The 27,354-nt window shown below is 45.9% G+C and overlaps 3 protein-coding genes across 8 annotated transcripts; 2 read left to right on the plus strand and 1 right to left on the minus strand.

Annotated features, from left to right (window-relative positions):
* Positions 1 to 750: 750 nt before the first annotated feature.
* On the minus strand, positions 751 to 26,977 carry LOC125325055. 5 transcript variants are annotated; one of them, XM_048301746.1, is made up of 9 exons: positions 25,952 to 26,977; positions 7,702 to 7,860; positions 5,359 to 5,640; positions 4,843 to 4,896; positions 4,465 to 4,554; positions 3,805 to 3,985; positions 3,082 to 3,177; positions 2,491 to 2,571; positions 751 to 1,343 (listed from the first exon to the last, which is right to left on the minus strand). In XM_048301746.1, exons 1-9 carry the CDS (start codon positions 26,011 to 26,013, stop codon positions 1,176 to 1,178), a joined length of 1,173 nt encoding a protein of 390 aa, XP_048157703.1. In that variant the 5' UTR covers positions 26,014 to 26,977; the 3' UTR covers positions 751 to 1,175. The 5 variants fall into 5 exon arrangements, with proteins under 5 accessions (XP_048157703.1, XP_048157700.1, XP_048157702.1 ...); XM_048301743.1 differs by having other exon boundaries at positions 751 to 1,433; XM_048301745.1 differs by lacking the exon at positions 4,843 to 4,896 and having other exon boundaries at positions 751 to 1,433.
* Positions 8,017 to 13,668, plus strand: LOC125325054 (heat shock 70 kDa protein 12B-like). Of its 2 annotated transcripts, XM_048301742.1 has the most exons (5): positions 8,102 to 8,191; positions 8,278 to 8,394; positions 9,647 to 9,871; positions 10,227 to 10,398; positions 11,319 to 13,668. In XM_048301742.1, exons 2-5 carry the CDS (start codon positions 8,314 to 8,316, stop codon positions 12,377 to 12,379), a joined length of 1,539 nt encoding a protein of 512 aa, XP_048157699.1. In that variant the 5' UTR covers positions 8,102 to 8,191; positions 8,278 to 8,313; the 3' UTR covers positions 12,380 to 13,668. The 2 variants fall into 2 exon arrangements, with proteins under 2 accessions (XP_048157698.1, XP_048157699.1); XM_048301741.1 differs by having other exon boundaries at positions 8,017 to 8,394.
* Positions 17,614 to 23,472, plus strand: LOC125325059 (cytoglobin-1-like). Its single transcript, XM_048301755.1, has 3 exons — positions 17,614 to 17,831; positions 19,757 to 19,988; positions 21,198 to 23,472. Exons 1-3 carry the CDS (start codon positions 17,737 to 17,739, stop codon positions 21,324 to 21,326), a joined length of 456 nt encoding a protein of 151 aa, XP_048157712.1. The 5' UTR covers positions 17,614 to 17,736; the 3' UTR covers positions 21,327 to 23,472.
* Positions 26,978 to 27,354: the final 377 nt, after the last annotated feature.

Consider the following 27,354-nt stretch of genomic DNA (forward strand, 5'->3'; position numbering starts at 1 on the left):
AGATAGCAAGTTTTATTTTTCCCAACAGTTTTAGTGACACAGGAAGAGCAAAAAGCCTGCTTCTGACGTTAGGAGATACTAGAAAGTGTATGTGGAGTGTGTTAGAATGGTTGCAGCAGTGCTTTCAGCTTTCTGAAGACTTTTAAATCAGTCTTTGAAAGATAAGGCCTTGCAACTTGAGTATTTTAGCCTAGCAAAAATGATGTTAAGGAGAGAAAAATCAAAGGAAACGACACACATGAGGAGATGCAGAAGTGATGAGCTTCAGAGATAAAACTGATGCACAGCATAGGACCAGACAGGGAGCCACAAAAAAAAAAAAAAAAATTAGGCTAAAATGTTTCTAAGCAGGTAAGAAATAGAGCATGGCAACTTGCCTTATGTGTAGTATTTTACCTGTATAATCACATGGCATTTGGCTCAGGGTCATGCTGAAACTTCTACTTGCCTGTACTGGACAACTTCCCTGTCATTTACCTTCTACAGCCTGGAAAAGATGAATACTCCAGTTTTTTAAAAGCCAATTTTTTTGCACACACCTGGATCCCAGCTCATGTTGTCAGTGACCTGCAACATGCTTAGGGAATACTGAATTCCTAAGAGAAGCAGAGCAATTTGCTTGCAGAGAGCTGCACAGAAATTTGCCTTTCTTTCTGGGGCCTATTGAGAAAATCCCAGGGAGTTTGTGCAGCCAAGGAAGCTGATGGACTAGAAAAAAGAACTGGAGAAAAGGACTTGGCAGGCACACAGCAGAATTTAAAGTCTTTTTTTATTTGGTAATTCTCAAGTTGCTCACAGAATACTGTGTCACACGAAGTCACATGAACACGCATTTGCCTCACTGCATCCCCCTTATGCCATGGAATAAAACTTTTAGAGCTCTTTGGTCCAGAGCTGTGGCAGGTGAGTAGCTGAAGGGCTTCGGGAGAGGTAAATTGTACAGACATGGGAAAGCAGCTGAGTGTGAACAGGCAGGTGGCCTTTGTGAGGAGACAATTGGAGTAGCTTCAATTTTTAATACATGTTTATTAATAATGATTTATCCTAGGTGTCCCAAGTGGGGAATGTCTTAACTTACTAGCTCTGAAAAGCAGGAAATTCATGGGAGAAGGAAAAGCAGAGTATTGCAAAGCAGCTGTGTCATCTTCTGGCTAAGTTAGCAATTACCCAGACTCTCAAGTCATTCTCCTTTGATCCCAGACTACACCTTTCACAACAACATCCTCTCCATGTTTCATTATGGGCCACAGAAGTGATGGGTTTTTCCAGTACACTGGATCTTTCTTGTCCACATGCTCTAAATACCTTCTGTTCATCTTCCACTCAGCTTTAACTGGTGGATCCTGAAGAAGCAGCAAACAATAAATTTGGCAGCACTGCAGCAGGAACTGACTTTCAGTTTGATTTTCAGTTCCTGTGAGAATGGCAGCTTCCTGAAAATCATATGAGAACACTTTTCAAAGCTTTGTAATGTTATGTTGATGTATTGTTACATTGCCTCCCCACTCTCATTCTGTGCAGCTGTTCCACATAAACTAAGCACTCAAGAACTTCACTTGTCAAAGCTGCTGGTACTCTCTGAGTAGGAAATGCAGGGGTCCCAGGGTCGCTTGAAAGGTTCTTTTATTTACTAAGTCCTGACTTCTGGATTGTGCCAGCATCCAGCACCTGTCTCTATTTCTTCATGGAGAGATCTGCAAGGAGTTTGGTAAGACCGAGCTTTTGGAAAGGCCCAGCAAGCTGCAAAAGAAGGAATCTCCTCTTTGGAAGTTTCATATATCTGTGATCTATATGTCACATCTTCCACAAAAAAGCCCACTAGAGACTAGTCCATATGGATAGCAGGTATCAGGGCTCTGTGCACATCAACAGCCTCTGCAAGCTTTCCTCAGCCTTGCCAGGGGTTTGGCTGCTTGTGTTCAAGGCCAGCTCAGATTTAGCACGGCCATATAACCTTGTATTCAATTCCTGCAATAAAAGCCAAGCTGGCAGAAAGGGTGGTGTGAGAAGGAGTTATGAGAAGCCTCATCTTCACCCCCAGATTGGCCACCACTTGACCCAGGAGCTGAGTGGTGGCTGGGTGCTTGCCTGAGCTGTGATGTTGGGATGCCTGTGCCCAGCCTTGCTGATCCTGACCCACAGACCAACTTCCCAGCTCGGTCTTGACCTGGCTGGTCACTGTGAGCTTGCCCAGTGGTCACTGGTCTGTGGCTGACCCTGATCACTACCACTGGTCCTTTGCTCTTTGCTCCTTGCTTGGGTCCAGTATGGCTGTGTCTTTGTTGGCGAGGGCACAACCTTGCCTGTCCTGCTGTACCTCCCTTACAAGGTTACATGTACATGAGAATGTTTTGGGAGTATATGGGCTGGAAGGACCTGACCACAAGTGGAAAACAACCTCAAGCAGAAGGGAGACCTCTCATTTTTTAACTAACAAGCTGCACAGAAAATTGAACCATTGCCCCGGTCCTGGGCTGTATCTTTACTCACTTGAACAATCTCGGAGTGAACCTTTGGGTAGTTTTGGTAATAGGGTTGCCGAAAGAGCTTCCTTATTTCTCGCATCGTCTCCTACAGAACAATCAGCACAAAGCAGGCTGTTATCATGTGGTAAGACAAGCACTGGGAATTTTTGTTTCTCAGATTGTGTCAATCAGTAATGGAGAAGTCACTCATTCCAGGCATTGGAGGAAGGTCGTATAAAAGCAACATAGGGCTGGAAAATGCTTTCTGCACTCATCATGTGCCTCATCCAGATGGACAATTCAGACATGCTTTCAGTGTATGGCTGTGTATCATGGGACACAGAATCATATCATTTTGGAAGGCTCCCACAAGTCCAGCTCCCTGTTTCTCCCTGGAATAACTTAACTCTTAGAGAGAAAGAGACCTGGTTTTTATCCAGTGATGGTCTCATACCTAGGGGTGATGGAACTTAGCTTTCTACACCCCCAGCCCTCTCAGCTCAGAAGTTATCCCCAGTGTCACTGCTGACAGATTTTGAGCAGTGTCCTTATCAGAAGCAAACTTCTAAATGAATGGCAGATGCTGATGGCCCTTTTACACAGAAACATGAAATACCTCAGTCAAAGCCTTATTCCAAAGTGGAATGTCAAGAGCTTTAAGTATGTCATCTGTTCTCTGTTGTATATCTTTCTCACAGGCATCAAACAGCTTCTGCAGTGCAAAGACAACAACTGATTACAGCAGCAATCACAGTGAAACCAGAGGTGTAAAGTGCAAAGCATGTGCTGAGAACACATCTGCATTAGAGTAAATTGTAGGGCTGCTAATTGATTGAAGTATGTCTTCCATAGCTGTGAAACAAACTGTTTCATCAAGCTGCTTGCATATTGGAGCCCATTCTTCAGCATCTGTCGGGCCTTATCATCACAATCAATGCTAATAATGGCCCCATCTCAGTCTTGTCCTTTTAGGTAATACCACTTTGGTATTTTCCTTCAGATCTCTCTAGCATCAGAGCAGTGAGTCAGACATCAAAATGAGGTCTCCCAGCTATCAGTTCAAGCACCAGCATAAGCAAAGTGGATTGTTTTCCCACTTGTGCTTAACATGTTTCAGAGATGGGACTGGTATTTGAATGTGTCCTTCTGAAAGGCAGGAGGAAGAAAGTCACTGTCAGTTTGATCACTACAGCATTCCACAGGCCCTGCTGAGTTGGAAAACTGGAGACCCAAACTTAGGCCCCAACCCTTTCTGGTACAGAAATAGAAATACTCAAAGGCTGCTATATGGCTGCACCATATTGATCTGATAAGAATCAGATGCAGAAAATGGACAAACCTTAATGATGCGACGGCCTTGCTCATACGTCCAACGGCAGGGCATGGAGCTCCTGACTTTCTCCCATTGCTGTAGTTGGAGCATCTCATACCTCTCCAGCACAGCAGACAAACGCAAAGGGTCATTGATGTCCTCAGAGTGTTGGTGCATGCTCATCGTTTTAGCCAAGAGCTCTTGGTATCTAGGTCAAGGAGGATATTAAAAAACGTATCTAAGCCAAGATGAAATAATGAGTAAACATAACTGTTTCACTATGAATCTGTTTCATGCATCCCATGTTTTGTACAATGCACTTCTCAACTCTGCTATATAGCTGGCGAGCAGCTTTTGTGTGGGAAACAGTGCTTCCTCAGCTCAGTTTTGCATGATCACAGTGGAATCTGATCAGAGTGGTATCTCAACGATGTCATTGGAGACTGGTTTCTTTTACTCTTTATTTAACTGGTTACCCTGAGAATGTCTCCTTCTCTTTGCAGAACAACCCAAGCCATCTTCAAGAAGTCAGTTACAAAGAGATGCTGTTAGGTTGAAAGTCTGGAGAGAAGGTGTCTGGGCTGTCTGGTCAGAAACAGAGTCCCCAAGCACTGGAGGAAGCAACAAGTATGTGGCTTTTCAGTGTAGAAACACACAGTACGTCCAAAATATGAATAAATACCTTACCTTGACTCCAGATTTTTGTTCTTCTCTTTCAGCACCTCATATTCCTCTTCCTTCTGCTGCTGTATTTGGATTGCCCTTCCAGGAAATGCTCTGAAACAGATTTGTGAAATCTCCTTATTTGTTGTTGGACACTGGGACAACAGTGGACATGCCCTTGTTGAATAATCTGAATTCCAGAAAAAAAGCTCTGAGGTGGGAAAGTGTAGAGCATCCAGGAAAATCTCCAGGGGAGCTGAACAACCTCCCCTGAAAGCTCCAACCCAGAATTCATGCTCAAATCAAGGGGGGAGCTATTTACATCAGAAGAAATGGAAGTGTGGTTGTAAGGATCATAATGATTTCCCCCTCTTTGATTATTAATATAAAGAATCACAGTACCTGCTGTAACTATCTGGAAGGTGTAGTGGTGTATTAATAGGGTCAGTCAAAGTTCTGTTCTCATTGTCCATCCATCCATAGGGGGAAGAAAGAAATAATAAACCACATTTCAATCAGTGGGCAGGTATGCAATAAAGTCTTAAAAAATGCACAAGCTAAACTTCCTCCCTCCAATTTCTGATCAACCCATAGGGAAAAGAAATCTAGACACCAACACTTCTCAAGGCTGTTCCTTGCCAGGTGGGTGGTTTGTGATTCCATGAATCAATATCAACAGTGCAAATAAAATACTCCCAAAGTGTAAGATCTGCATATTACATGGGGCAAATCAATCAGCTTCTGTAAATTTGCTCTGGGTTCCCAATAAGGCCTGCAGAAAATTTGCTGCTAACTCAGAGCCCTCCCTGTGTCTGGCTGATTTATCATCTTCTGTCCCACCTGCCCTAGTGTGCACCAGCTACAGTTCTTGTCAGGGGCCACACTAAACAGTGTCATTTCTGGTCGCTGGACTCTCACATTTTCTCGTTGTCCATCTTTTTTGTCATTTGGAACATTTCCTTCCTTATTTTGTCGTCCATCTCTTTCATCCTTTTGAACATTTCCTTCCTTATTTTGTCGTCCATCTCTTTCATACTTTCGAACATTTCCTTCCTTATTTTGTTGTCCATCTCTTTCATCCTTTCAAACATTTCCTTCCTTATTTTTTCATCCATCTCTTTCATCATTTCAGACCTTTCCTTCGGGATTGAAGTCTGCCCTCCATAGACTGATGGCTGCTGTGAGGTGTCAGATGTATGTCTGAGGAAAAAAAGAAAAGGGAATTCTTATAAAGAAAGGGGAAAAGAACACATCCTCGAAACAAGTACCTTATAATAGCCAGTCCTGTGAGCAGAGGCTTCATGGCTACATCCATGCCAGCAAACAGATCAGAGACAGGTCAAAGGGCACACAGGGGTGCAGATTTGGTACAAGTCAGTCAGCATTATCTGCCTGATACAGCTCAGATGACTCCACAGACCAGTGTATGCCAAAACCAGGAGGGTTTGACTCATCATTAGGTCTGGATGAAGTGGGCAAGATAAAGGGACAGCTCCTGAAAAACAAACTCAACCTAGACCTGCAGAGTGTGGGGAACAGCAAATGCAGCTGACTGTTCTGCTAAAACCAACTTTGCAATGTACAAGTGTGGGGTTTTTAATAGAGGAGTACAAAGCTCTGTGTTCTCAAGGTCATTTTTTATTAGTACAACTGCTCTCTGTGTCCTGTTTCCTAATGAGGATCCCAAATATCAACTATTATTACAGAGACAGTCCCAGATTAAGGTGCTCCAGGAGCTTGGATCCAGGTGGAGTAGTGTCTTGGTTTGAAAGGCAAGTGTCTCCCTTGGAATAGAAGAAAAAAAATTGCAACCTCCTTCCCTCCAAATTATTATAATTTTGAAGTTAAGGGGCTTTCAGGCAAAGATATGAGGAACAGGAATAACAGTTCTTTACTATTATATATCTCTATGTGTATAACCGGTCAAACAAACAACAACAACTATGGCAGTAACAGCAAGCACAAACCCAGCCCCAGCCTTCTCGGCTGTCGGGCCCTTTCCCCTCGGGTGCAGTTCCGCTCGCAGCCGGCAGGGGCGCTGGCGGCTCCCGGTGAGCAGGGCAGGTGCGATGGTTCCCCCGCGGCTGCAGGGGGCGCTCCGGAGCGAGCTCGGGAAACCCGCGGCTCTGGTGCCCTGGGATCCCGGGAAGGATGGAGCAAAGGCTTCACAAACCGCTGGGCAGCTGATCCCGGGCTCTCAGGAACAGCAGGCTGGAACGGCAGGGACGAGCACAAATCCCGGGTGGCAGAGGAGATGTATTCAAACTACGGACCTGCGGTGGGAACCCCCCGGAGGTCTGGGCAGGCAGGGCGAGCCGGGCTACAGAGCAGCGAAGGCTCGAAGCAACAGCGGGGGCAGGGCGGCCACAGCCGGGCTCCTAGCGGGGCAGGGAAGGCGGGCTGGGGATCCCGGCGTGTCTCCGGTAGAAGGAAGGAAGGCAGGCAGGCAGCCGAAGAAGCAGCCTCTCTCTCCGTCCAAATGCCGGGAACTGGCTGCCCACAAACCCAGGTGAAAGAGAGTAGCCAGATGCACCCCACTCCTGTTGCCAGGGCTTTTGTTTTTCTTAAGCACCCAGTAATTTGTCCCCCTGGCAACATGTATGGGGAAAATGCCTTTAAGAGAAAAAGAAAACAGGAGAACTAAAACCCCAACAAATAGAAAGTTCATTCCTGCACCAGATGTCAGAGAAAGCCTCAGCATGAGGCTTTACCTTTGGTTTATGCCAATAGAAGGCTGCACAGCTGCTGCAAGGGACCGTGCTGCCCTTCTCTCCCAGCATTACTTCCTCCCACCAAAGCACATTTTGGTTTTGTTTACTTGGATGGATTCCTTTCCAGTTAAATCACTTCACTTTCAGTCTTTCACAGAAGACACTTTTTTTGTTTTGTTTTTTAAGCTCAACAATCCAGTAAAAAATCTGCATTTTAGTCAGACTTTTCCTGCAAAATTGATGAGCTCAGAATCTGAGTCCCAAAATCCCATATCTTGTTACACTCTTTATGCTGATCTTCCTAGTTTCATTTTCTCTTGCACTGCCTCACACTTCGGAGTTGAACTTGAGCTGAATTTGGGGACAGTAACCATTTCTGTGATGGCTAGAAAGGTTAGGAAGTAGGAAACAGAGCTTTTACTGAAATATTTCACAGTCAGAAAATGTTTGCAGTTCAGCACTCATGCAACCCTCCAAGAAATTTTGTAGAAATATTCAGACCTAGGAAGGTTAAATAAGTTCATCCAGAGACAGCCCCTGTGTAACCTACCTGCTGCCTTCTGCAGTCGTCTTTCTGGGATCACTGTCCTCACACTGTCCTTCCATCCATTCTCTTCTGTAGCCAGAAGCATTGGATGTCTCCATGCCTTTACAGCAGCAGCAGAAAATGTTTGTTGAAATGAGTGGGCAGCACCAGGGACTGTCCTTGCTGCTGGGAGTGCAGAAAGCTACTGATCAGTTTCCTAACAAAGGCACTTTGCTGTTTTGAATAACAGAAGCAAACCCTGCCTCTTTACAGGAAAAGGCGCAGTTTACAGGATGTCTAGAGTCATATCTCTCTCCAGCCAATAAAGTCAGGGAAGGTTGCCCTTCTCTCTGCAATATCAAGCCTTTCAGTCCAGTCCCATCTGTTTACCCCTCTCTGGCTCCCAGAGCTGCACACCTCTGCACTGCAGTGGCCATGGCCAGCCAGTCAGTCTTCGTTGTTGCTATAGATTTTGGCACATCCTACAGTGGGTACTGTTATTCTCTTGCTTCAGGTACAGACCAAATCCGCCAGGTTTACTGGGGAACAGAGCATGGGCTCAGGACCCCAAAGACGCCCACATGCATCTTGTTCAACCAGAAGCAGGAGTTCAAGTATTTTGGCTATGATGCTGTGATGAAGTACAAGAACCTGCCCTCCAGCCAAGCTGACAGCTGGTACTTCTTCCAGAATTTCAAGATGCAGCTGTACAACACGGTAGGTGGAAGAGTTACTGCTGATGGGGGTCAGGGCTATTCATTTATTTGAGGGGTGGGGGCTAGAGAATCCATGAAGAAGGCTGAGTAAGTCTGGTTAATGGGGATGAATGAACTCAAGTCAGAGAGTATTTTGATGAACCAAAGAAGAAATTATTTATTTTTGTAATTGCTGATAGCTTCATGGGTCCTTTATGATGTTTCTTGTTTGTCTGAAGACAATAAAACCTGACTGCCTACCTGGGTGAAGGCAAAGACATGTTCCTAAAAAACAGCTGCCCTGTTCCCGAACTTGGCAGAGAAACTGGTCTCCCTCTGGGACTCCCTGCTTCAGTCCTCAACAGGGAACAAGGATCAAGTGAAATTTCCTGTAATTCAAAGGAGATGGGCAGCCCTGAGATCTCCTAAGAGCTCATCCCATGTTATACAGCTCGCCCAGCTTATCTCTCCCTCCCTTGAAGTGTTATTCTGAAGCTAATGTAAGGGTGTCCAGCTGTCCTTAAAGCCTGCAGTGGCTTTATCATTTCTCTCTGAAGGCTCTGTGCTAGTTTGGAATAGTTTGCAGCTTTATCTGGGTTTGCTTGTTCAGCCAAACACCAGGCTACCTTAGGACCTTCCTCTCTGTGCTCTGGGGTCCTACAGGGCTTCACATAGACTAAACCAGAGCACAGAGCCAGTCCCAGGAAAAGCCTCATGTCCTCTCTTTGGCATCCCCCAGGGTTAAGTCATGAATGCTGAACTGGGTGCTGTGGTGGGTGGGACGCCTCTTTGAAGATTTTCCTCCCCAGGGAAGTTGGGAATGATGTGGTCTGTCACAATGTCACCTTTGGAGTGCTTGGTTCTCGTTCACTTTCAGTGGAGGGTGGAGAGAGGTTTTAATTCAGAACTATTTCTCTCCATCTGAGGAGCAAATGGTGAAGGAAATTTTCATTGCAGAATCACCCCCCACTGGCTCTTCAGGGATCTACAGGATCTACAGGGTCTTTACAAAATTTGGCCTAGGAGAAACAGCTGACTTATCAAGCACATTGACATTTTGCCTACTGAATCACAGGTGTGGTGGGTAAGCAGTTTGGTAGCTGACCTGTGCCACTTAGACTCAGTTAGCCACAGTAGTGAAGCCAGTGCTGGGAGTTCACTCAGGTTTGGAGACAGGACCTCCTTCTGTGCCCTAGGTTGTGCAGTGCTCGGTGTGAAGGGGACAGGTGTCATACAGGCACTGCACCATGTGACTCTGGGCCTTTGTTTTGTAGAATGTCACAGCTGGCATGGAGCTGAAAGCCAGCAACGGAAAGTTGCTTCCTGCCCTGACAGTCTTTTCCAAAAGCCTGTGCTACCTGAAGGAACATGCCCTGAACACCATTCAAGAGGCCTCTTTCCAAACTGTCTATGACCAGGAGGAGATCACCTGGGTCCTTACTGTCCCAGCCATATGGAGCGCTGCCGCCAAGCAGTTCATGCGTCTGGCAGCAAAAGAGGTGAAAGCAGGGGTTACCCCATTTCCTCATATTACCTTTGGAAGTTTCTTTGCCCATTGAGGCAAAGGAACCCCTCAACATGTAAACCTGTATTTCAAATTTCAGTCCATCAGGCAGAGAAATCTTCCACATTGAGGGTGGTGAGGGAGTGGATGTCCCAAACTAGCAGTAACAACAGCTCTGCCCTCTCCTGCCACCGCCGTATAGAAATGAGGCCCACAGAGATCAGCGGTGCAAGAACCACCACCCCTGCATGAGCTGCTGGGGTGAGAATAGTCTCCCTAGCAGGTGATGTTCATGCAGCAGTAATGTCACCCCCTTTCCTTGAACTGATTCTTCTCTTTTTTGATGTTAGGCAGGAATTATCTCTGGCATGCTCTCTGAGAAGCTGATCATTGCCTTGGAGCCAGAAGCTGCATCACTGTGGTGCAAGCAGCTTCCACAGGAAGGGTTTATGGCAGACAGCAGTGACAAGAAGAAGTTTGAAGACTCCCCTGGGATCCAGTATATTGTTGTTGACTGTGGAGGTAAAATTTTCCCTGATTAACAGGTACCATCTTTGCTGGGCACAGTGCTTGGCAATTTCACAGTATGGCCAAAGGTCTGCAGTGCAGTCCCAGAGCTCAGATTCCACTGCTGTGCTTGTCCTGGGGTTCTTATTTTTATTTCTCACCTAATGAGATCTTGTGAGCAGGCAGAAAAATAGGAGAAAACAACAGGATTGTGTCTCACACTACAGTGCTCTTCAGGCCAGACAGTCACAACACAAGGTCCTGTCCTCTCACCAGATCAGCTGGCACCGGGTCCCAGCATCAACCATCAGCATGCGCCACGTGCTCTTGTGTAGCCTGAGCTCACAGCCTCCTCTCTAGGAGCAACTGTAGTTAGTGCCCAGTGAAGTGACCAAAGAGATGAGCTAGCAGGCACTGGGGAGTAAATCATTAAGAATATTTGATGAAGCACTACTCAGTAATTTCTCTAGATTCCTGAGGTTTTTTGGTGTGATGTGAATTTTCTGCCGAGAACAGTCTGGTGGTTGTGAACAGATACCGAAAAAGCATCAAGAGGACTGCAAGTTCCTGAGAGTCTTCTCACCACTGGTCAGGAGTCCATGACCTATGTGAGGAGGCCAGTCTCCGTTTGTGATCAGACAGGAGATCAGCTTGTTCAGTGAGCAAGTCGGAGCATCCAGCTCTTATCAGAAATAACTGTAGGAGCCTTGTGAGACCAGGCTTTTAAACAAAAGAAAAAATAAATAAATTTAAGAAATCTAGAGAAGTACAGGCAATAGTAGAAGAGTGAGGATGAGGAAAGAAAGCAGCAGAAAAGCACATTTGTGAATTGGGAGTTCAGAAGGTAAGATTAAATTCAGTGGAAATTAATGTACTTTAAAGCAAACAGCGCAATTAATTTGAGTCTCTGTGTGTGTCTGTGTCTGCATGTGTAGGTGGCACTGTAGACATCACAGTACATGAGATCCAAGAAAACCATTACCTAAAGGAGTTACACAAGGCAACTGGAGGTGGATGGGGAGGCAACAGAGTGGATGAAAACTTCACCAGTTTCCTCAAGGAAATATTCAGTGATGGTGTATGGGATGAATATGTAAAGAAGCACCCTTCTGAATTACAAAATATGATGTACAACTTTGGCCTACAGAAATGCTCTGCTAACAGGGAGGCAGTCTACATACATTGCTACTGCAACCTGGTCAGAGTGGCAGAGTCCAAGAAGGACATCTCCCAGTTCTTTGAAAAAGCAGTAGGAGCTGTGTGGTGTGATGGGACGATCATGATTACATATGAGAAAATGAAGAGGTTGTTTGACTACTGTATCAACAATATCATTTGTGCTTTGAGGGAAATTCTTTGCAAGCCTGAGATGGACAAAGTCCAATACATTTTGCTTGTGGGAGGCTTTGCGTCCAGCATCATCCTGAGAGATGCAGTCAGTCAGGCCTTTAGCAGCAAGTATCATATCCTTTGTCCCACAGAGGCCCAGCTGGCCATTGCAAAAGGGGCTGTTTTATTTGGAGTTAATCCACACATTGTTACCTCAAGAATCAGCTGTAGGACATACGGTGTAAAAGTGAGTGAGAAATTTGATGATGCTATCCATGACATCCGTAAACGGAAGGTCTCAAAAATTGATGGCTATACTTATTGCACAGACCTCTTCAAGAAATTGGTGGGAGTTGGGCAGCCGTTGAATATAAATGAAGTTGCTTACTATAATTTCTATCCAATAGAACCAGATCAAACACATGCAGTCTTTGCTTTCTATTGTACAAAAAACCAGGATGCTCAGTATGTAGATGAGGATGGGATGGAAAAGCTTGGCTCCTGTGTAGTGCCATCTCCAGACACACAGCTGGGGAGAGATCGCAAGCTGAAGATGGAGATTAAATTTGGGCTCACTGAATTTAAAGCCACATGTACTGATGTTACTTCCCAAGAAAGTCAGACAGTTGTAATAGATTTTTTATCTAATGAATGCTCGACATATTGAACAGATCTTAGACATCTTTTCCAGCCACTATGATTCTAACAATTCTATGACTTCTACAATAGAGGAGGCAATTGGACCAATAAGTCCATCACGCAGTGTTCTGTTTACACAGGAAAACTACTAGTCTGATTGTCTGGTTCCTTCCATTCCTTACCAACCATCCTTTCAGTCCAACACCTCACTTTTTGTTGTATCTGACAGCAGGTTTGTCTGCTGCTTCATCTTATGCCCTTTTAGCTTGCATCTCTGAACTCAATAGTCCATACCACCAATATAATCATCTGTGACCTGCCTGTGTTTGATGCAAAGCCTCTGGACTGCTGTCTAACTTCCACATAAAGCAGCCCATAGCTGTTTATTTTAGCCTGGTGTCTTTCAGACACATCTCTTTCTCTCACATTGGGTCTCTTTAGCTGGAGTCCAGGTTTAAATCTGGTGGGGGTGGCATTCATGGGAGTGGATTTCTCTTTTCTTCAGAATATCACTTACATAAACTGTGTGTCATTAAAGCTCCAGTGTCCCAGATGAGGGTGCTGAGTGAACCAGTCTAGGGGCTTGTGTCCAAAACCTGTGCGAGTGTTGTTTCCATTAAAGGACTGGGTGGTTTGATCTCATTAATTGGGCATATATGAATGCCAGATTGTAACATTACAGATATGAATAGTGCTTATGCTGCTGCCTGAGGCCTCTGTCCAGCTCTGGGTACTCTCTGCCTCTCTGATTTGGGCTTGATATTTTCCAAAATCTAATTTCTTTGCCTCCTGCCTGCAGCACCTGTGCAAAGGTTCAGCATGGTGTAAGTTTCATGAGCATAAATTTGTACCAAGAAAAGGATGCAGTCCAGCAGTGTGCTGGGTCTGGCTGAGGTGGAGTTTACTTTCTTCATAGCAACCCTTATGCTGATGTGTGGTTTGTGTCCAAAATGGTGTTGTCAGCACACCAATGTTTGGGGGTGAGGGGTGGGCTGGCGTTTGTGGAATTGGTTTTTCCCCCCTCACTAAGGATGTAAAGTTTCTCTGCTGAACACCAGCCTCCACCAATGCAAATTCTTGGTTAGCTGGATTCACTGCAAGGAAACTCAGCACTGGCATCCTTATTAGTTGTAATGATCATGTTAGAGTTACTGCCAGCCATGTAGTGAATGTTGTTAATCATGAGAGCAGCATTCAGAGAACTAATCTGTATATCTGCTATGCCCTATGCTATCTAGAAGTGGAGCGATTTTGAAATTACTACCTTTGCTTTCACATTTAAAATGTTATGCATGCAATAAAAATATTCACAACAGACACCTGTGTCCATTTTTACCATGTCAGGTGGTACCCCTCTGTACACTTTGTAAGGGCCATTCTGGGGGCTAGGTCCTAAGAAGTTGAGTAGTCATGCTTTTTTCTTACCCTTTGCATTTGGTAATTTCACCAGTGCAAAGCCCAGCACAGCTCTACCCGAGCCCACTAATACCCTGGAATGGGAGAGAGAAGTATGGTGTGGGAAAGTGGCAGTGGGTAAAGCTGCCTGTGACTGTTCCAGGTCTTTCCCACCCATGTGCTATGTGGGCTTTGGGATTCAGACATTGACACTGACAGTTGTGACTGCAGCTCCTAGTTTCGCTTGTTTCGATGAGCTGATTATTTTGATAGCCTCAGACACTGAGCATGAGCAGATGCAGGTGTTTGTCCTTTCTGTGAAAGCAGCACTGAGTGTCAGGGTCTTGGGCTAAGCATCCTGAAACCTGGCAATACGGGGGGGCTCTACCCTCAGCCTGACACCACCACAGGTGTTGGGAAGAGTCCCAGCTGCTGAGCCCCTGGCAGCCATCCTGTGAAACAGATGTGTCTGCTGAGCTGGGAATTAACCCCGCTGAACAATAAAATAAGGTGGGTTGATTATGCTAAAAATCACAGAATCACAGATCCCCAAGTTTCAAGAAGAAAAGACAGTGAGGTTTGCAGTGCCTGTAACCAGAACATCGATGTGCTCTAGAGGTGGGAAGGCTGCTGGATCCTAAATGGCTGCGTGAGTAGAAGGTGCCACCCCTTTCTATGACTGGATCTTGCCAGCTGCCTTCTGCCTAAAGCATGTGATTTCTTGGAAACTGAGAGAAAGCAACCCCCACTTCTCAGTACTGATACCATTTCCCTGCAGAGCAATGGGAGGCACACCCTCTTCTCCCCTGGGGCTGGGGACAGGGAAAGGAGTGGCTTGGCCACAGCTCAAACACTTTGTTCCCTGCTCTGGATTTCCCAGCGTCATCTGCCTCCCCGGCCTGAGCCTGCCTGCCTGATGTCAGATGACGTTAAAGATTCACAAGAAGTTCACAGTAACTGTAAGTTAGCCTTGAAACTATGATATGATGTGCTGGAACAATGAAACCATGAAGAGACCCCAGGAAGAGAATGCTATAAATCCTTATGTCCTAGACGAGTAATAGTTCAAAGATATTCAAGCAGAAACTGCAACAGAGGTTTAACAAAATAAGGTTAAACTATAACTTAGCAACAGGTGGTAGGATGTAAAGACAACCTCAAGTTACCTTAGATTATTATAATGTTAAAGAACACACCCCCAGGAGAATTTGTATGTGGAGATGATAGGATACTGAACTGGACTGAGATCAACACATGCACCTTAAAAATTTTGTTATACAAGCATGAGTGACCCATCTCCTGTTCCTGTATGCTTCTTTTTTGGTTACCTTTTTGTAAAAATGACTGTGCTTGTTTTCCAAAAGGTTGGAAAAGGCCTGGCCTAGCACCCTAGTCTGCAGATTTGTAAAAAAATCATGTCTCGACTCAATGTGTTGATTGGCTTTTGCACACCAGGATTCTCTTCTTTAGGGATAACGTCCTGAGGAGCTTCACCCCCGTTTGAAAATATGTCTCTTCATGCAATAGAAATTACACTTGAGAGGATTCACTTCCTTTGGGATGATAACCAACACAAACCACGGGAGAGGAAAAAGAAATAAACCAAGCAAGCGTCCTCTTGCCCACACGTGGGGAGGTGTCAGCAACGACTTCATGATTAAACAGCTGATTTTTCATAGCTATTCCATTTCCAGGCAAAAATAAATAGGTTTCTGGAGCTTTTTTTTCAATTGCTAGAGATTGCTGAGGTGTAGCTTAGATGTGTATAGCTCTGTTAGAGATGTCAAAACGTTATGAAGGATTTTTGTGTTCATCTTACAAGGACTCAGCAAATCATGCAAGGGGAAAATAGATGATAATTTTCCAAAACAGTGGAAGTAACACCAGAAGATGGAAGACTAGAAAAGCACATCACAGACAGAGTGTGGTGACATGCTTGAGGGGAGATGTCATTACTTTGGTCAGGGACTGCCCTGTGCTGCTGACTCCTGGCTTGGCCCCAGACAAAATAGACCCAATTGCACCCCAAAACTGGACCAACCAAGTAAGTTTAGGGTGCCTCCATGGAAAAATGTTTAAGAATGGGCAGTGAATACTGAAAAGGGAGAAACAAGTCCAGGGCAGGTACAGTATCCAGTGGGATGATGACCAGTGGAAGAGCCCATGCTGGAGCAGTTGAGTAGGACACAAGGAGAAGCAAGAGCAAAGGGATCCCCATGCACCTACCACAGCTCCTGGACCACCCACCGTCTCACCAAAGGGTCTGGCTGTAACCTGCAGCACGGGGTGAGGAAACGGGACAGGGGGAAGTGAGGCATCTGAGGGTTGGTTGGTTGGTTGGTTACTTGGCAATAAATTAATTGGATTGAAATTTCTCAACTCAAAACAGGTATTTTTTGGCCCAGGACAGGATGTCTGACTATGTATCAAGGGGTGGAACATGTTCATACTGCAATGTCCCAGAGGAGAGTGGGGGAGAGCAGAGAATTCTCCTAGGGAATCATAGAATGTTTTGGATTGGAAGGGACCTTAAAGACCATCTCATTCCAACCCCTCTGCCATGGGCAGGGACACCTTCCACTAGACCAAGCAGCTCAAAGCCGCATCCAGCCTGGCCTTGAACTCTTCCAAGGATGGGGCACCCACAACTGCTTTGCAGCTTTCTATCAGACTGCTCTTTGTTTGCTGTGTGGTAAAAAGGGAGAGGGAGGCAAGTGGGGACAAATTTCAGTGAAGTCATTTGAGGCCTCCCTCAATGGGAGCAGTAGCAGTGGGACACAACCCCACCAAGACCAGTCAGTCTCTGTGAGCTTGCAGCCAGCACTTTTCCTTCTGCCTTGGGGTGTCAGGCTGGTTTATCCTGACATGCTGCATATTTTCCCCTCACACCTATTCCTTCCCTCCTCTAAACCACTCCAAACAATATGAGGTTTTGTCTGCCCTCAGCATCCAACAGCAGTTTCTCAAGCCCCTTAGCCCTTATTTTGCATGTGTGCCCTGGGCTTAACCAGAACATTCCTGCCAGAGGTTAAGCCCAGGCATTGCATGGATAATCCATGAAAACTTTTTGCCTCCAGTTCCAAGTGACTGTAACAGGCCCAGAGTTGCTGTCTGCAGCTCCACGCTGGCCCTTCTCCAGCCCCTTATCTCTCTCCCAGGCAGGCAGGGCTCAGAGATAGAATAGGGCTCCCAGCTGCAAGCCAAGAGGTTTAGGAAAGTGAAATGCCTGGCTGTGCTGCACCATTCATCTCCAGTGCTAAAATGAAGTGGCTGTGCAGAGCACTATGGCCATGGATGCTGTGTCATGCTGCCATCACCATCCCTGCAATGCTGTCATTTTGGGGTGGTGAAGCTTCCCACCCTCATGGAGCCAAGGCTGGGAGCAGCTGTGGGGTGAGCCCCTGTTAAACCAGAGGGCTGTGGGGAAAGCAGTGACTGTGGCATGAAGGTAGGACTGGAGAGAGTTGCTGGAGCTAGAAACAGGATCTTTGACTGAAAGACCACAGAGTGCCAGGGAGAGGGGATGGCAGGGCACCACAGTGCCCTCAGCACAGCAGCACTCTTGGGAGAAAACCAGGAAAATTTGTTCTTGTGCAAGGATCACCTTCAGGAAAGAGGACCCAAGCACTGGCTTTGGCAGGGGTGAGAGGGGAAGAGAATTGATCTTTTTTTTCCCCACTGAAAACTGCCTTTTTTCCCTTCTCTCCTCAGACAGTGAGACCGTTGCTTTGGCACCTGACCTACGACTACGGGGCTAGTCCTCCCTCCTCATGTGGTTGGTTTCTTTCCTGATTAAAAGCGATTAGGTAACTCTAAAACCTGCAGAAATGTGACTGAGGAGAATGGAGACAAAGAGACCCTTCAAGATCTTTTAAATCCCCAGGGCAGTATTTAGAGAGCCCTGAGGAGAGAACTGGAGCAGAAAGACTCTGCCAGGACCTCCCTGTCCTTCTTCCTGCTGCACCCTCCGTTGCCAACATCTCCTGCACCATGTCGCTCTCTGAAGCAGAGGTGCAAAGTGCCCGCAGTGCCTGGGAGAAGATATATGTGGATGCTGAGGACAATGGGACAACTGTGCTGGTCAGGTAAGGAAAGAGCCCATCCAACTGCTGCCCCAGAGGGGTGAAGGAGGAAACAGCAAGAAGGATGGAGATACTGCCTGGGAGCATGTCTTGATATTTTTCATGCAGCCTTTGCTGGGAAGAAGAGCAATCCACACAAGGAAGAATAAAAGGAAAGGGGTAAGGGGGTGGGAAAAGAAGAAGAGACAAGATCAATTTCTTCACCCATGTAAGGTAATGAAAAGAAAGTGTGGTATGAAAGAGAATGGGAACAAAACATGGGCCTTATTTCCCTCTTCCTCTTTATCTCTAAACTCTTTTTAAACTCAGTATTTCACTTCTGATTCTCCTTCAGCATCAGTTCATCTGTTCCATTGTATTATACCCTTTCTGTGGGCTTTCCTCTCTTAGTTTCCATCGCGTTTCCCTCTCTTCTGTTCACCTTTCACATATTCCACTCTCATCTGGGACTTACATCGCCTCCATAAGCATGGATCAGTTCAAACACTATTTCTGGTTATCAGACCTTTACCCACCACTCTGGCTTTCTTGTACATCACACCTTGTGCCTGGATTACCCTCACAAACTATTACATGCTGCTCTTTCCTTCTGCAGGCAACACAACCTGCACACAGTTAGGGTCAGGAATGCAGCCATAAAACGTTAGCAGCATCCAGTAGTTTGCCTCCCTGGAGTAATTTACTCTAAAAGGTTTTGCTTTAGTGTCCTACAACCCCAGATCCACCTATAGAGAAGAGTTCAGGGCTTCCCATGACAAGAGAGACATGGCCATACTGGAAAGAGTTCAACAAAGGGCAAGGAAGATGATGAAGATGATGAGGGGACTGGAGTATCTCTCCAATAAAGAAAGGCTGAAAAAGCTATGACTGTTCAGGCTGGAGAACAGAAAGCTCAGAGGAATCTTATCAATGTGTACATAAAAACCTGAAGGGAGAGTGCAAAGAAGACAGAGCCATGCTCGTCTCAGTGGTGTCACGAGACAGGACCAGAGTCAATGGGCACAAACCAAAACACAGGAGGTTCCCTCTGAACTCCAGGAAACACTTTTTTTACTTCTGAGTACAACTGAGCACTGGCACAAGTTGCCCAAAGAAGTTGTTGAGTCTCCATACATGGAAATGATCAAAAGCCCTCTGGCCATGGTCCTGGGCAACTGGCTTGCCAGTGGTGTTGAACCAGGTGACATCCAGAGGTTCCTTCAAGTCCAATCATTTTGTGACTTTGTGAAATGCAATGTGGAATTTGCTATGGGTATTTCAGGTGGATAACCAGTTTACCCAACGGAGCAAACTGCTTTCTTTAAGAGTTTGACCAAGATGACTGTAATTGATCAAAGGTAATTTCAAACACACCGGATTGTGTTCCTTTTGAATAAACGGAATGAGCAGTACCCCAAACTCAAACAACAATCCATCACAGGCAGTAAGAAAGCTTTGCAGTGGACTCTAGGAAGGGGTTAATTAACAAAACCAGTAGTAGGGTTTCTCCATGAAAACACCCACCAGTACCACAGTGCTCATATCCGCTGTCCAGAACATCTTTGGGAATATTAAGCTGTCACAGTCATGTGAACTGTCACAGTCACCCTATGTGAATGTGCTCCCACTGCTCTATGAAAGTAACAGAGTTAACACTGAGGAAATACTTACTTTAGAAGCAGTAGAATAAGTTCATTGTAGGTTTTAAGGTGGAATGAGCAAAGGAAATGCCCTGGGGAGAGGCAAGGGAGAGAGGACTGGCTGCTATGTGCACGGGGGCTGTGCACAGGTGCAAAAGGCAAAGGAAAAACAAGGAATGCCTAAGTGTCTGTTCTAATAAAGAGAAGGAGAAAAGGGGCATAAATGCATAAGGCAAGGCCCGGAAGGTGTAGCCATGTCTGCTTTGATACCTTGGTCCACAAGTCAGAACATCTCTCGTTCCTTAACAGGATGTTTACCGAGCACCCAGACACCAAATCCTACTTCACACATTTCAAAGGCATGGACTCTGCCGAAGAGATGACACAGTCAGATCAAGTCAGGGGCCATGGCAAGAAGGTTTTCAGTGCCATCAACAACATGGTGCAACACCTGGACAACTCTGAGGCTTTTCTTGGGATAGTGACCCCACTCGGCAAGAAACATGCCACCCAGCTGAAGATTGACCCCAAAAACTTCAGGGTGAGTGAGCAGCCCTCTTCCCAAAGGGTGTAATTGTGAGGAGGGCATGTTTTCCCCTTTGAAGGGTGCAACTGAGGAAAACAGGCCTTGTGTGTAGGAATACATGTATATGCCTGAGAGAATCGAGGTGGTGGAAGGTGAGATGGTTGATGGTGGAAGATGGCAGGAGTGAGAGATCTGGCATTGGTGGGGAAGACGGCTGTGCAGCAGATGTGCTGCAGGCAGGTCTGCTCAGGTGGGAGCTGCACAGCTGCCCATGAGCTGTAGTGGGTTTTCTCAGTGCAGTCAGATTCCCACACCTGCCATTTAATAACAAGATACAGAAAAGCAGTTTAACACTGGACTTCAGTCCCTGATGTATTTTTTATCTCGTAACAGGAACTGAGCTTTCCGAGGATAATTAAACCTGCTGTTATTGAACAACAATGGCAACAGCATTGTCATCATTAAACAAACACAAATAATAAATACAGGATCAAATTACTTGCCCAGATCCACCTAAGGTCACTAGCAGAGTGCATTTATAACTATTTCATCTGCCTTACACAGCAAAAAGAGGCACCTTCTGGCAAAGATTATTTCCAAATGAAGGTCATTTCAAAAGCAGTGGGCCAAATTTTCAAAAAGTGGGAAAATAAGTGATGATTTCTGGCTGAAAATAGTTTTTCAGGGTAAAGATGCACACAGAACAATAAATGCTGCACAGGAAAGGAGTTGGCATTTCAAAGTATACCACCTACCTAGTGACTGCAAGGACAAATGAACTCTGCTTCAGAGTGCCAGATAGCTAAGAAGCAGGAAAGATCAGGAAGAAACTTACCTCCCAAGCCATGTATTCCAAAGGTGTCCAACAAGGGGGCTCATTGTGGCCTCTAAACATTTGGGGAAGTCCTCTGCCAGGAGAAGGATTGCAGTGGATGGACAAAGCACATCAGGCCTATACAGCTATCCTTAAGTGATAGGTGCAGTCAACATTTACTAGATACAGGATAGTTAGAAATACCACCAGCAGTTTTTTTGTGAATGCTATAATGCACCTTATTTTCCATGCCCTGTTACAAGCTCTGCAGGCCATGTGCTGTGAATTGTTCTTGTACCCCTTTCTGCCTTCCAAGAATCCCAACTAAAGATATACAAGATATGTAAGTTCTTATGCCTCTAATGTGGAGAAAAGTCACACTGGTTGTTTCTTCCCTTCTCCTTGTTTAGATTATCTGTGACATTATCTTACAACTGATGGAGGAGAAATTTGGCGGAGACTGCAAAGCTTCCTTTGAGAAGGTGACCAATGAAATCTGCACCCACCTGAACAATATCTACAAAGAGGAGGGTTGGTGAGGCTGTGCATACTCCAGGCTCTTCAAACATCTTGCCAGCACTGATTTGCTGCTTTTGGGCCCCCAGCCACAGCTGGAAAAATTAAAATTTAAAAATAAAAAAGGCAAGAAAAAAGGCTTATACAATATAGGTATCAATGTCAATAATTTCCTTAGCAAACTGAGTTTCTACAGCTAAACAAAACCTGCAGATACATCAAAGTCAACCAAAAAATCCTGATGTGCTTTGCAGTTCCAGTGTTTCAGGTGGGTTCCTCTGGCCACCATCCTTGAAGACTACATTTTAAGATGATGACTTTAAGGTTTCTATTCCTAAAAGACTTGCTCCTTCCAACAGCACCAGCAGCTCTTTGGCTCACCTACCACCTCTCCATCCTCATGAATGATAGGAAGGAGACCATTTTGAAGCATCTCCAGAATCTTGGTAGAGGTCATTATTTAAGAGGCATGAGTATTGTTTTGTGTGACAAGGGGGAAGTGGTGTATGGGAATGACTAACACCTGGGAGAGGCATGAGCAAAGTCCCATCTTGCATGAGCCAGCAGAGTCACCCAACCTTGGTTTCTCAGAGCAGCTTTCAGCACAAGGAATGACAACACTGAGTGTGGTCATCACTGGACCCCTCTGGGCAGGGATGAACATCTCCAGGCTGTGGGTTTCACCGGGTTACTCCCAGGAAATTACTTGGGTTGCGTTCCCACATGAGGCAAGAGTAGAGCTCACTAGCTCCTGTGCACCCAAAATGCACCCAGCTGATGGAGGCTGCTGCCTCATCGCATGGGCAGCACAGGGGGCTCAGCCTGGCATGGGGCTCAGCCTGGCATGGGGACTCATCCTGTCCAGTCGCACAGCCTGAGCCTCCCTTCAGTGCTAACCAGGTACTGAACTATTTAATTGCTTTTCTTTGTATTCCTTAGACTTGGTGAAATAATCAGCTAATAACTGCAAATAACCACATGCTGGTTTGCTTCAGTGTAACGCAATAAACACAGAGAAAGCAGATGTGCCCTCTCATTTGCTTCACAGAAAAGGTGATGTGCAGCACTGGCAGCTGGTTACAGTGCACATACTGGTGATACTGGGGGGGGTTCCAAAACCAGCTCAAACTCCCACCCAGGCACCCATCACTCTTGTGGTAGTCAGGCTTCTCAGGTGGTGGGAAGGGAAGCTTTTCACTTAACCATGAAGCAACAGTTTTGTAAACAGGTAAAAATGCAGAGTTTTCCTTCATTCAACATGTAGTTTTCCTCACCCACTGAATTTGGCAAAGGATGCTAAATCCCAAAGTCCAGAAGAGGAACTCTAGCCAGAGGGGAGGATAAGGCAGGCTGCTTTATTTGCTTCGGTGTTCTGTTCAGCTCGGGGAGAAATGGAAGCATATTGCACAGCACTGGCAAGGACTGTAAAAAAAGAACAAGATGTGTAAAAAAATATTTATAGTCTCAAATCCCTCTGAGGGAATACAAGTAGTTAAAGCTCTGAAAAGAGGTGGTGGTAGTTCTTTACTCCCATTGCTCTGCTGCAAACCAGTTTGAGCTTAGGAAGATTTGAAGGCAGCAATTTGAAAAGTTACAGTGGTTCCATGCAAAGTCCCCCCCCACCTACTGATACAAGGGGCCTAGATTTTAGGGGTTAATTGCTGTGGGTACTGCTAGTACTGCAAAACTTTGCAGGTGCTTGCTAAACATTTACTATACCAGCCAGGTAAAGGGGAAGGATGTACAGGAGGATAAGGATAGGATGCCAGACCATCGGTAAGAGGAAGAAACCATGACCAGAAATCCTACTTTCGGACCTTGGAACTGGCTCGAATCAGCTTTGGGGTTTGGACTGAGACCAGGACCTCAAAGAGCACGCGCAAGGAAGCAAGGTGAAGAGTTCAAATCTGAGGTAGACTGCTTACTTCATCCCGGAGATCCCAGGCTGCGACCACCAGGTGGCACTGCGCAGGCGTAGTAAGACGTTAAGCTAATTATAGTAATAAGCAGAGACAGACCATGAATATGTATAGGTGCATTGTGTACCCTGATGTATATGTAATTTGTAACCAGATATATTTCAAGCTGAGCACCGCAGTTGGCACACATGGCGTTTTGGGGGTTACCCCCCATGCGGCTGGCGCTGCAATAAACATACCTACTTTACAACTTTTGAGTTGTAGAGTCTTTTCTGCGTATCACTACCACCTTCTAGAGATGGAGACAGACAGGCTCGAGACGGGCTGAAGGTGCCTGAGGGCCAGTGCCGTGAAAGTGCCTTCTTTGCAGCCCCTCTGAGCCAGCACCTGGAACTATTTCTAACCCTTGTGCACTTAACTGAGCATCACCATCAATACTTTACTACAGTCAGCACTTGTCAGATCATTTCAGCCTGGGAAAACGGTTTTACAGCCATGGCAGCTCCTGCTGCTGTCATGCCCTTTGTGAACTTGCAGGTGTCCAGCCCTGCTTTGTTGCTAGTTAATCCTGCCTTCCCGATGGTGCATCTCCTAGGACTCTGCTTGCCTGCAGTGCACTGGCAGCACCACGGAACCTAGGGAAAGAATTTGGGACTACAGTTTCCCCAGCAAAAGGAAGTGAAAAGCCAAAGCCAGGAGAGGTAAGTCATGAGAGAATTTTCTAATTGCCCGCTGGCTCCATTATATGCCCACAGAGGGAAAAGCAGGGATAAAGAGGAGAGCCAAGGCCAGAAGCAAACATTCTCTTTCCTTGTATTTCCAGCTGCAGTCTGCTGCTTCCCAATTTTGCAAGCTGCAGGGAAAGACAGATTTCAGGTGTTGCTGAAAAGAACAAATAATTACATAAGCAGTAACAGTGTGAGAATTTATTAAGCAAGTGGAAAAAAGTGATCAAAGCAAAAAACCACAGAGCAAGAACCATCATGCAGGACTGGACGAAGAGTGCATTAACATTTTTTATAAGCCCCTGCATCAGAAGAAACTAATCTCTACTGTCTGTTGAGTAAAGGACAGCGATACTGAGGAAGGTGGCATGTGAAATATGGGATGGAGAACAGTAAACTGGAGGGGTTATCAGGTGCTGCAGGCCCCTACACAACACTGCACACTGCCATCACCTCTGGAGCGTGGCTCAGTCTGCATTTATACTTAGTTTAATGCTGACTACAACCTCCATCTGCTATGTCCCTGTTGGCTCACCTATTTTCCCCCATTGTCCCTGGGGATTGGTGGGGCAAGATAGCCTGGACAGAGAGGCTAGCAGATAGCTCCAGGGCAGGGCTATCATTGTAGTAATGGGATGGTTAACTCCCAGATTCAACAGCTGGTGGAAGGCAAGAGGACAGAGGAACAGCCTCCTGTGCCAGCTTCACGGGCAAGTCATGGTGGGTAACAGGATACAGCGGCACTAGGCCGAGCACCTCTGCCTGGATACGTCACCGTTTTACTACGTGGCTCCTCGTGCTGCAGTGGGGAAAGCAACACACAAGCTATGCAGCTTTGGGCCAGAATGCCCAGGGAAGTGGCTGAGTCACCATCCCTGGGGGTATTTAAAAGGCGTGAAGATGTGGCATTAGAGGACATGGTTTAGTGGTGGGCTGGGCAGTGCTGGGTTAAAGGGTGTTCTATGATCTTGAGGGCCTTTTTCAAGGTAACCAATTCTATGATTCCATCTTCAGGACAGGATCTCATTTCTGGTAATGTGCCATCCTCCAGCTGCTTACCACCTTAAGCTTTTACTGTTTCGCAGTCCCCTGACTAACCCAGAGTGATTATGAGATACGGGAATAATGCTTGCAGGTTCACTGCAGTTCAAACACATTAAATCAGTGAAGTAATTTACTTTTTCTGCTCATTTTGTACACATTCAGTTTGATAAAAACTGCTACGGAGCTACAACTGCATCAGCAAAATTTCCAAGATCCCAAAAGCTGATGCTGAGCTACAGCGTCCCTAGGTTCCCTCAAGAGCTCCATTTCATAATCTATTTGACAATGAAGACTAAGGTCAGTCCATACCACTCTTCAGCTGTCCAGCAGGAAATTTAACAGGTGGTGAATACCTCAGTTTTGCACTCCTGGAAATTAATCTCATTGGGTTCTGATGGGTGGAAGATCCATATTTAGGAATAGTCTCCCGCTAGATGCTCCAAATCTTTTGCAGCCTAGGTGTGTTTCATTAGTCACCTTAATTTTTTCTTCCGAACTGCACTTCAGTCCTGTATTTCCATGAGTAATTCAGATTATTTTATGAGAAAATCAGAGATACTACCTTCTTGCTTAACAACAGTGTGGTACTTCCTCTACGTAAGGGAAGGCCCAAACCCAATCCCCCTGTTGTAATTAAATTTATAAGCCATTTGTAAAAGGAATGGCATGTTATCCAGAATTTGCTAGTGTGGAGTCTAGGCACTGTTTTGTCACATTATGCAAATCTCACCCACCACCCCTTCCCTTCCCCTTTTTACAATACAAAATTTCTAGTTGCTGGCTGCAGGGGGAGACAGGTCCTCAGTATTTCTGGAATATTGTTATTCCAGAAAGGAATTCCAAAGGAATCACTGGTACTTGCACTATGCAAGATGTATCTAGAAATGACTGGTCACCTTTTGTCACACCACTAGAATTCCATTAACAACTATGTGACGATAGATGTTATTGAGCACTTACACTTGTGGCTGTACCAGATGGACAAACACCAGTAACCTCCATTCATGAAGCACCTGGGTCATCCAGGAATCAAAAAACAGTCCCAGGAAGGAAACTGATGCTCAGAATTCAAATGGATTAAAAAAAGGAAAAAAAAAAGTGTTAAGTAGTTAGTCATGATCACTTTGGGAGCTTAAAATGATGTGAATTCAAAGTAGAACATGCAATGCTGGATTCAAGCCCTTGCAGAGGTGTAAATGACCTGTTCTAGCTTTCATTGCCAGCCAACACACTGCTAAATTATCTTCTGTGTTAGAATTATCACCCATGTGCTCTGAAAATGCTACAGAAACACCACTGTGGACAAATGCACAGAGTGAATGGTACTACACAACAATGTTAGCAGGCCTTCATAGGCACTTGCACTACAGAGGGACAGAGGCTGCAGAACCTGCTGGAAATGCCAAGAAATCATTACAAACACTGCTCTTAAGCATCACTGTTAGGTAACTCAGTGGTGTGATCTTAAGGAGGAAAATTTACCAATCTCTAAATTATTCTGTGTGGGAGTAGGGCATATCTGAGTAAATACCCCAGAGCACTTTCAATCCAACAGAATGAACAGCAACCCCTTTATGTTTTGTCAGTGACACGGACTGGGATCAAGGGCACCGTCAGCAAGCTGGTGCAGTCAACACACTGGAGGAAAGGGATGCCATCCAGAGGGACTTCGACCGCCTTGAGGGGTGGGTCCATGCAAAGCTCAAGAAATTCAACAAGGGCAAGTACAAGGCGCTGCACCTGGGTCAGGGCAATCCCAAGCATAAATCCAGGCTGAAGGATGAACAAATGGAGAGCAGCCCTGCCGAAAAGGACTTGGCATGGAGGTGGACAAGAGGCTGGACATGACCCAGTGATGTGCACTCACAGCACAGAAAGCCATGTCCTGGGCTGTATCCAAAGCTGCATGGACAGCAGGGTGAGGGAGGGGATTCTGCCCTTCTGCTCTGGTGGGACCCCACCTGCAGTGCTGCACCCAGCTCTGGGGTCCCCAGCACAGGAAGGACATGGACCTGGTGGAGTGAGTCTAGAGGAGGCCACCAAGATGATCACAGGGATGAAGCACTTCTCCTGTGAGGAAAGGCTGACAGAGTTCAGGTTGTTCAGCCTGAAGAAAAGGCTCTGGAGAGATCTTACTGCACGTTCCACTACCTAAAGGAAGCCTACAACTGGAGAGGGACTTTTTACAAGGGCATGTAGTGACAGGACAAGGGAGAATGGCTTTAAACTGAAAGAGGGTAGATTTAGATGGAGTATTAGGAATCAATTCTTCTCAGTGAGGGTAGTGAGGGGTTGCCCACAGAAGCTGTGGATGTCCCATCCTTGGAACTGTTCAAAGCCAGGTTGGATGGGGCTCTGAGCAA

Source organism: Corvus hawaiiensis, chromosome 4 (genome assembly GCF_020740725.1).
Source record: "Corvus hawaiiensis isolate bCorHaw1 chromosome 4, bCorHaw1.pri.cur, whole genome shotgun sequence".
Lineage (NCBI taxonomy): Eukaryota > Metazoa > Chordata > Aves > Passeriformes > Corvidae > Corvus > Corvus hawaiiensis.

Excerpts from the sequence above, each read along its gene's own strand:
- LOC125325059 (XM_048301755.1), top strand. The coding sequence starts at position 17,737 with ATGTCGCTCTCTGAAGCAGAGGTGCAAAGTGCCCGCAGTGCCTGGGAG. Across the intron at positions 17,832-19,756 it reads GGGACAACTGTGCTGGTCAG|GATGTTTACCGAGCACCCAG; the intron begins GTAAGGAAAGAG and ends GTTCCTTAACAG. Across the intron at positions 19,989-21,197 it reads TTGACCCCAAAAACTTCAGG|ATTATCTGTGACATTATCTT; the intron begins GTGAGTGAGCAG and ends CTCCTTGTTTAG.
- LOC125325055 (XM_048301743.1), bottom strand. The coding sequence starts at position 26,013 with ATGACCCAGGTGCTTCATGAATGGAGGTTACTGGTGTTTGTCCATCTG. Across the intron at positions 7,861-25,951 it reads CATCTGGTACAGCCACAAGT|CAAGGACAGTCCCTGGTGCT; the intron begins GTAAGTGCTCAA and ends CACTCCCAGCAG. Across the intron at positions 5,641-7,701 it reads ACGACTGCAGAAGGCAGCAG|ACATACATCTGACACCTCAC; the intron begins GTAGGTTACACA and ends TTTTTTCCTCAG.
- LOC125325054 (XM_048301741.1), top strand. The coding sequence starts at position 8,113 with ATGGCCAGCCAGTCAGTCTTCGTTGTTGCTATAGATTTTGGCACATCC. Across the intron at positions 8,395-9,646 it reads AGATGCAGCTGTACAACACG|AATGTCACAGCTGGCATGGA; the intron begins GTAGGTGGAAGA and ends TTTGTTTTGTAG. Across the intron at positions 10,399-11,318 it reads TATTGTTGTTGACTGTGGAG|GTGGCACTGTAGACATCACA; the intron begins GTAAAATTTTCC and ends CTGCATGTGTAG.